Genomic DNA, 8,237 nt, shown 5'->3' with positions numbered 1-8,237 from the left:
TCCTGCTGGGACTCCGATGAACCAAATGCATACTCTGGCGCAATGGTCAACAATGCTACTTCTCCCTTCTTCATTGTCAACACAGCTGTATCGAGCCCATCAATGACTTGTTCTGTCCATTAGATAAATCAGTACATTAGGACATAAAATGACAAAAGAAAGGAAAAAAGAAAAGAAACCACAACAACATTACCTTCTTCTGTTTTAAACTCAAAAAGCTCTTCCCCTTCCTCATGTCCTTTCTTTAAAAATACCGTACCATCCTGTAGTTTCCCAATTAACTTCACTGCAAGATGCAAAAATAAAATGCCCATATGAGAACTGTACAATCAGGTGCGATAGGTGAAATACGGACATAGGACATCATAAATCAACCCTCACATTTGACAACAGCCCCTTCATTTGGACGCTCATATCCTTCGCCTTCCTTCAAGATCTTTTTAACGACCTTGTCATCAGTTACTTCTGTAACAGTTTTCCATGACAACAACTCTAGCGTTATCTCAAGAGTAGCGTTTGGAGGAACTGCACCTTCGCCAGCAGTCGCAGGCTTTCCTGTATCCCCAAACCCATCTGCCCAAAGAAAATTAGTAATTTAATGACAAAATACAGCTGAAAGTGCTTATTAACTCATCACAGCACCATGTGGATAGAAAACATACATTGTGGCTTCACGGTCAGAAGCACCTTCTCTCCCTTCTTCATAGTTTTAACCGCCTTTGACAATGCAGGACAGAAGTAACCTGTTAAAGAGGAATAACTAATTATCAATCTGTACAGAGATAAAATCTGTTAAAAGTTGAAGACGTCACTGGACGAAGATTTACCCTCTTTCACAGTGAATTCAACTCCGTCAGATTTTGCAACAACAGTTCCATCTTCAAGCCGGGCCTCAAATTTGACTACATCAAGAATGTGAAGAAAATTACGATTAGAAAACAGCCATTAACTATGGGATGCCAACAACAGTCACTGCAAGGCATACAATACCTAACACTTCATCAGGGTCTTTTGGGTTTTCCCATTTCTCTCCTTCTGTTAGGATCTTCTTGAATACTCCACCGTCCTTGCATATGTCCTTCACACTCGTCCATGAAAGCAATTCCACATCAAATTGCAGCGTGGCATTGGGAGGAATAGTTGGAGGAGATCCAGATTCGCCATAAGCCAGCTCAGGAGGAATGGTGAAGAGCGCATTTTCACCTTTCTTCATAGTTTTAATACCTTCATCCCATCCCTTAATAACTTGCCCTGCAATGCACCATAACATACCAAACGTCACCCTCATAAGAGGCAATTTACCTCAAAAAGTTAATTGACGGGCAGGTTCTTGTTAAGGATGTAATTTAAACAACCTCATTCTTTCTAATTCTGAACAACATACGAAAGGGCTAAAGCTCAAGCAAGAATTAAACAGGAAGCAGAAGAATTCATAACATCTAATTCTCCTTTGTTTCACTACTTGTTCTAAATAAGAAACATGAAGTTCCACATTGAATTGGATTCAACATTACTAGAGTGGCAATATATCCTAATCGTCTATAGTCTATACACAACAAACGATACCCCAAAACAAACAGTATACAATAATCATCATAATCATAAGCGAAAAGAAAAACGAAGACATTTTCTTCACCTTGTCCGAGAGTGAACTTGAATGGAGTCCCCCTATCACGGCTCGAATCGAACTGCGTCCCATCCAGCAGAGTCCCAGTGTAATGAACTGAAACAAACAAAATGACCAAAACACAATCAAAATAAAACTCAATCTCAAATCAGAAGAAATAGGTTCAGAATTGGTTTGAAACAAAGACTTTACCTTCAACCTCGTCGCCAGTCTCGGGAGTGTCCCAGCCTTCGCCTTGCTTGAGAAGCTTCTTCTTCAAGCCCTGCTTTCCGATCTCCTTCTCCTCGCCAACCTTGAGCATGGGGGACTCATCCAGCAGATCAAAGCCCTCGTCCATTCCCTCCGGTGGCGGCGCGTTCAGGTTGATGTCCTCGTCCATTTCCAGAAGCCTATAGAGAGAGAGAGAGAGAGAGCGAGGATGCCCTAGAAGCAGACCAAGCTTTTTCTAGAGAGAGAAAATGAGCAGAGCGGTGATCAGAAGCTGAAAGGGAGAGGCTTTTATTTAGCGGAGCGGAGGGGGAGGATTTGCGATTCTAGAGAGTTCTTACAAAGGGTTTAGGCCTTACCCAAAATAAAAATTAAAAAAAAAATTAAAAAAAATTAACAAAAAAAAATGAGAGAGAAAATGGGTGAGCTTTGGGTTTTCCTAAAATAAAAGAGTTAGATGATTCTAGATAATAGAGAGCTCACCAATTTGCCTTGAGACTCGTACAGAGGGAGAGTTCTTAATCCTGACTAGTGAATTCCCTTTTTTTTTTTTTGCTCTAAAATTTCCTTTTCTTTGATTTAACTTGGCTTATTTTAAACCACGTTCATTTTGTTGATAGCCCGTTTAATTCATAAATTAGAACCATGTGATTAGAATCATTTTTTATTTACGTGTATTTTTTGTGAGAGAAAATACTGTAGCGAACCACGAATCATGATTCGAATCAGGGAACGAATCCCTTTACCAAACGGGCTCAATTTAATTTAAATTAAAATATAATTTTATATAAAAAATTTTAATTATAATAAAAAAATTAGATGTAATTTTTTGTAAAAATTTTTAATTGTAACAAAATAAAAATTAAGGGTGCGTTCACTTCGTATATTAAACTCGAAATGACCCAACTCCAATTGAAATTTGGGCTGAAATTGGCGTTCACTTTTGGGAATTGGAGTTTGAAATTGGAATAATAATTCGAGTTATGGAATACCACTCCCCCTCAAACTCCCAACTACTCGAATTAATGTGTACAGTATAAATAGATTCTTTTTTTTCTGACATTTGCCCGTTGGTTTGCCTTTCTTCACGTTGCTCTGCATCCACTCACGAGAAAGCTTCCACTCTGCGAAAAGCCAAGGTCCCCTCAAATCCGTGTCTCGTTCTTGGTGGTTCCTGTGAGAAAATTTCTTCTCCGGTCAAATACCCATCCCCGGTGAACATTTTGAAGAGAGAGCTTCATATCCGTGTCTCGTTCTTGGTGGTTCCTGCGAGAAAATTTTGAAGCTTCCATCCATCAAGAAGCCAACAAAATCTGACATCCTCCGCCGTTCTTTCCTGGGTTCCTGCAAAACCCATCCCCGGCGAACAAAATCCAGACAGCTGCATCCCCTTTTCTTCCCCTTGGACCTTTTTTCGGTTGTCGGCGTTCTTCCTCGGAGATTCAACACGGGAGAGATCGATGAATCGCGAGTGGAACGGCGTCTTCCATTGGCTGTGATCTTCAGTCGATGTAGCGCCAAACACCGTCTACGACCTCCGAGACGTGCTTACTAGAACATAGGATTCTGTTATCGGTGCCGGTATCCCTATCCACAGCGACGTCTAACACAGTCACGTGTGGCCGTTGTCGAAGCAGATCAACCGTTATCCTCGACCGGATCAAACACGGTAAGGCCTTCCCCATACTGATTATTATTCTTCCATTGCTTATGGATATGGCTATTGATGTTTGTTCTTGCACCTGGCGATGCTTGTCGTTTTGAGTGGCTTTCTCTTGTTTGATTGTCGTTTTCCATTTCTGAGCAATGTGACCGATTGTCGTTTGGATGTCGTTTTGCAATTCTTAAGGTGATTTGCACAGATGCATGGTTGAAGTTTGATTGTCGTTTTCATGCACGTAGAGAAACAACATAGACATTAGTTATAGGAAGATATGATTGTTTTTTGGATGTCGTTTTCATGCATGTACACAGGAAGATAGGTTGTTCTTCTCTTTCAGAATGGTTAGCAGAATTGTCAACTTTTCAGCCATTGATTAGCATAAGAGATTCCATTTTTTTCCTTTCAAAATAAGGATTGATTTGCTGATGTTTGAGGCTTTTTTAGTACATAATTTTGAACCCAAATAGGGCTTGAAAGTTTGAAATAAAACGCAAGATTATGTATACAGGTGCTTATGTTGAAGCTATTGTTGAACACATCACATATTGTGGCATTTTATGGGCTTATATTGTCGCATTTGAACACATCACATATCCATATCAGAAACAAAGACTAGTTGATGGGCTTATGTTGAATCTATTGTTCGCAATCCGATTAAACTAACATTAGTTTGGTGTATTCAATGGTCCTAGTTTGTAACTTTTCCCTGTATATTATGGCTTAGAAGGAAATAGATGGCAGTTGGCATACATGTGTAATATTACGCAGTTTCTAAATTATAGGTATGAACGTTGAAAATATGATCCATGCCTTCACCATCTGCCTCGGGTTCTTTGTTTTTTTCACAATCCAAGTTATATGTTGACTTCAAAGTGGTCCTAGCTATATATGTTTCTTTGCTTTTGCTTGTCTCTTCACGGGCTGTGCCTATTAAGTAATGGCAATTATCAGCCTGTGTTCTCATTGATACCATTCCTTGTGACTGTGAGGTTGATTAATAACCTGTTCGGTTGGAGAGTTTACGTAGGTTTGAACCCAAAATCAATTTAAACATTTGTTTGGTTGCATAACATTATGAAGTTGGATTTAGGTCTAGAGTTCATTTGATCCCATAATTTACTTATTAGATGCCAAGAGGAAGAACCGACGATGAGTCCACTTTTCACTGGACTGAAAGGCAAAAAGAGGAGTTGCTTATGCGACTCGCTGCCTACAATCGTACTGCGAACGGACGAAAGCCTGATTCTAAAACTTGGGAGGATTGGGCGAAAGAACTGCAAGACTTTTTTAAGGATCAAGTGACTCCTGCAAAAGTCCAACAGATGAAAGTTCGTCTCAAAGCCAAGTTTGATCACGAGGTTATGTTACGCAATAACACAGGACTTGGCTGGGACCCCATAACCGGTGCTGTGACGTGCACTGACGAATATTGGAAAGAATTTGCCAAGGTAAATTTCTAAACTCCCTATTCTAAGGGTAGTTAGTTATTGTGGCGTTCGCATACACTTGGGTAATTTTGTTTCCTCATTTACATTTAAAACAAGAAATGGGCCAAATCGGCTAAGAATCAGCCTCTTAAAAACTTTGACTTGTACTATGAGGCCTTTGGTGGTACGAGGGCAACTGGGGCATTTGAGAAGGGATTAGATCCTCCAACAAATGTAGGGGAGGGTACAATCCCCATTGCCGACGAAGAAGGGTCGACATCTGATGAAGGTAGTAGCGATGATTGCTTCATTACCACCATGCAGGCCGGCTTGAACAATGCAGCTAGAGGTCTCAACGTTGCCTCATCTTCCAAAGCCATCGGCAAGAAATCGACCAAGTCCTCACGAAGGATAACAGGTGATCCGATAGCGAGGGACTTAATTGGGCGGCTTGTTTCTTCTATAGAAAGCAAACACAGTAGTCGCACTAAAAGCTCTACTGCGAATCAGGCTGGGGCTAGTGATGATCTCCATGACTGCTGCCAAGAAATAGTTAAGGAAATGGCAATTGATGACGACACCGCAATCAGTTTCTTAGAGGCCATTACTTGGTATCCAAATGTGCAGAAGCTGTTCGTGAACATGAGTGAAAGTCAGCGTACCTTATTCATGACAAAAACAATTAATACCTTGCGGACTTAAACATGTGGACCTTTCTCAAACCCCCATACCTCTATGGGGACACAGTTTATGCAGCCACCATTTCCCAACTACATGTCTCACCCCGCCAACTACATGCAACCGCCACCCTTCTTTGGCCAACAACCCACGAACAATATGCCACGGCCCCCAAACACCATACTACATGCCTCACTTTCCATCGCAATCGGGACATTTTGCCAGTGATGGAAGTCCGGACCAGCTTTGAGTTTCCACGAATATGGTTTACACCATTGTTTGTATTCATCTATTTGAACAATTGCCATTTTTATATTTTAACTTAGTATTTGAGTAGATGTTGCTGAACAATTGCCATTTTTAGATTTGAACTTAGTATTTGAGTATATGTTGTGTAATTTGTTCTACTACAGCCATGCTGGTGTTGTATTGATCATGGCTGTTGAGTTATACTACGAACAATAGTATTTATTGATGGATTATGTGTACTCATCTTTACTTGCAGATGGGATGACCATTTTATATATATTCTTGTATTATGACTTTAGCGCAGGTAGCAATGTGGAATGCAGGGCCCTCAAATTACGCTACCTAAAACAATGATAGAGATGACTCGGATGACGAAGATGAGCTTGCGGCAGCAGCAGCTATTTTGTGGTATTACTACACATACATGGAAAGACCACTGCCTCAACTAAAGCATACTTCCGTACTCACAGGTACAATACGTGTCCAATACCTACTTGATGGACATGAGGACATTATTAGGTCCAAAATTAGAATGAGAAGTGATTGTTTTCGATGTCTTAGTTCTTTGCTTGAGCTTAAAGGCCTTTTAAGACCGACAAAGAACATGAATGTGGACGAACAACTTTTTATTTTCCTATACATTGTTTGTCAAAGTTCAAACAACAGGGAGTCACAAGATCAATGGCAGCATTCTGGTGCTACCATTTCAAAGTATTTCCACGCTATTTTGACGGCGTTATATGAGCTCCGTTTTGACTTTCTTACACCACCAAACTTCAACATTATCGATCCTGTCATAGCCACGCATGGAAACAAGTACCTGCCATGGTTTCAGGTATTTCCCTTAAACTTGTTACTCGTATTGATAAATATATAGAATTGCGTTGTTGTTTATGGTAATTAGTTACTTTGTAGAATTGTATTGGCACTCTTGATGGTACTCATGTACCATATGTTCCACCCGCTGCAAATGCTGAAGCATGGAGAAATCGGAAGGGGTTCTACTCTCAAAATGTGTTAGGGGTCTGTTCGTTTGACATGAGGTTCACCTACATGTTAGCTGGATGGGAGGGCTCTGCCTATGATGCACGTGTGCTCGCATCCGCAATAGAAACGTGGAGAAAAAATTTCCCAACTCCACCAGAAGGTATGTGTAGGCTTGGTCTTTACATAGTTTTTAAAAACTACACGTTTGTTGCTAGCAATGTGGAACTAATATATTCACGTAATGTCTTCTAACGCATACCACAGGTAAATATTACCTCATCGACTCTGGATACGCAAACAATCTATGTTTCTTGGCGCCGTATCGAGGGAGCACTTACTGTTGGTTGCCGAATCGAATTCGGCTGCGGAAGTGTGGGGAAAAGGCGGATCGTGTATAACAAAAATTTTCATAAAACTTTTGAGATACTCTATAGATTATATTAATTTATGCACGAATAAATTAATCGCATTAATTTATATATAGAACTCAATCCGGAAAAATACCTGAAAGCCGACTCGGATGATAACTTGAGTTCTTTGTCCACGAACAGTCCTTGCTCCAAGCTTTGTGTTTAGAAAACCAAAGTCTTCCACGTCGATTCCTTGATTCCACGTAGACGTGTGTGTGGGCACACGTGAGACAAAACATGTTTCAATAACACTCGAATTTCCACAAACACCAACGCATGCACGATGTGGAATTTTTAGGAGAAAAAAATTTCTTCTCTTTTTTCTATGAGTAAATTCGGCCACACACTAATTTTAGGGCTGAAAATTGTTTTAAAAAATTGTGTCCACAATTTTCTATCATTCTCATATTTAAAGAGTAGAAGTCAAACTTCAAAACAGAATCAAATCCCTATCTCCAATTTGAATTTTGAACAAAAAATCTCTTCCCATTATCCATAAGGTGGCCGGCCACACTATTAGGGTTTCACCCTGTGTGTGGAGCCAATTCAGATAGAGAAGGAAGAGATTTTATCCTTTATCCTGTAGTCCAATTTTAATTCGAATTCAAATTCGAATTTAAGTCAAACTTAAATTAATTTGAATTCTAAATTGAACAACTTATCAAATAAGTTCAAAAGGATAAATTTAAATTATGTTCACAATTTAAATTCAAATTTAAATAATCACATTATTTAAATAATAATTAATTCTCAATTATTTATTTTTTGAGTATTTAATTTTAGAATTTCGTAATCCTAAAATTCTCATTTTTCCCTTTGTGTCTGGTAGAATTACAAGGACGACGCGGGGACTAATGGACCTATAATCCCAAGTTCCAATAAAATTAATAATTAATTAAACACTTTAATTAATTAATTAATTAATTAATTATATTAATTCCAATAGTTACTCCACTATAAACTTGGAATTGAACTCTCAAAATTATAGA

At 39.3% G+C, this 8,237-nt stretch overlaps 1 protein-coding gene across 3 annotated transcripts in view; it reads right to left on the bottom strand.

The window, feature by feature from the left end:
* The window catches only part of LOC21398902 (peptidyl-prolyl cis-trans isomerase FKBP62), a 4,688-nt gene extending 2,464 nt beyond the window's left edge, over positions 1-2,224 (bottom strand). For 2 of the 3 annotated variants that reach the window (XM_024168434.1, XM_024168433.1), the window contains exons 1-8: positions 1,820-2,223; positions 1,637-1,723; positions 991-1,251; positions 828-902; positions 663-743; positions 382-573; positions 194-286; positions 3-112 (exon numbers count right to left, since the gene is read on the bottom strand). In XM_024168434.1, the coding sequence (XP_024024202.1) occupies positions 3-112; positions 194-286; positions 382-573; positions 663-743; positions 828-902; positions 991-1,251; positions 1,637-1,723; positions 1,820-2,006 (1,086 nt within the window). In that variant the 5' untranslated portion in view covers positions 2,007-2,223. Of the gene's footprint in view, positions 1-2; positions 113-193; positions 287-381; positions 574-662; positions 744-827; positions 903-990; positions 1,252-1,636; positions 1,724-1,819 lie in introns of all 3 variants that reach the window. The other variant, XM_024168432.1, reaches the window with a different exon arrangement.
* Between the last annotated feature and the right edge of the window lie 6,013 nt (positions 2,225-8,237).

The sequence above is a fragment of the Morus notabilis genome, unplaced genomic scaffold (genome assembly GCF_000414095.1).
Source record: "Morus notabilis unplaced genomic scaffold, ASM41409v2 Scaffold52, whole genome shotgun sequence".
Classification (NCBI taxonomy): domain Eukaryota; kingdom Viridiplantae; phylum Streptophyta; class Magnoliopsida; order Rosales; family Moraceae; genus Morus; species Morus notabilis.
Note: the sequence above shows the minus strand (reverse complement) of the source record. Positions and strands in the feature narration are given on the sequence as shown.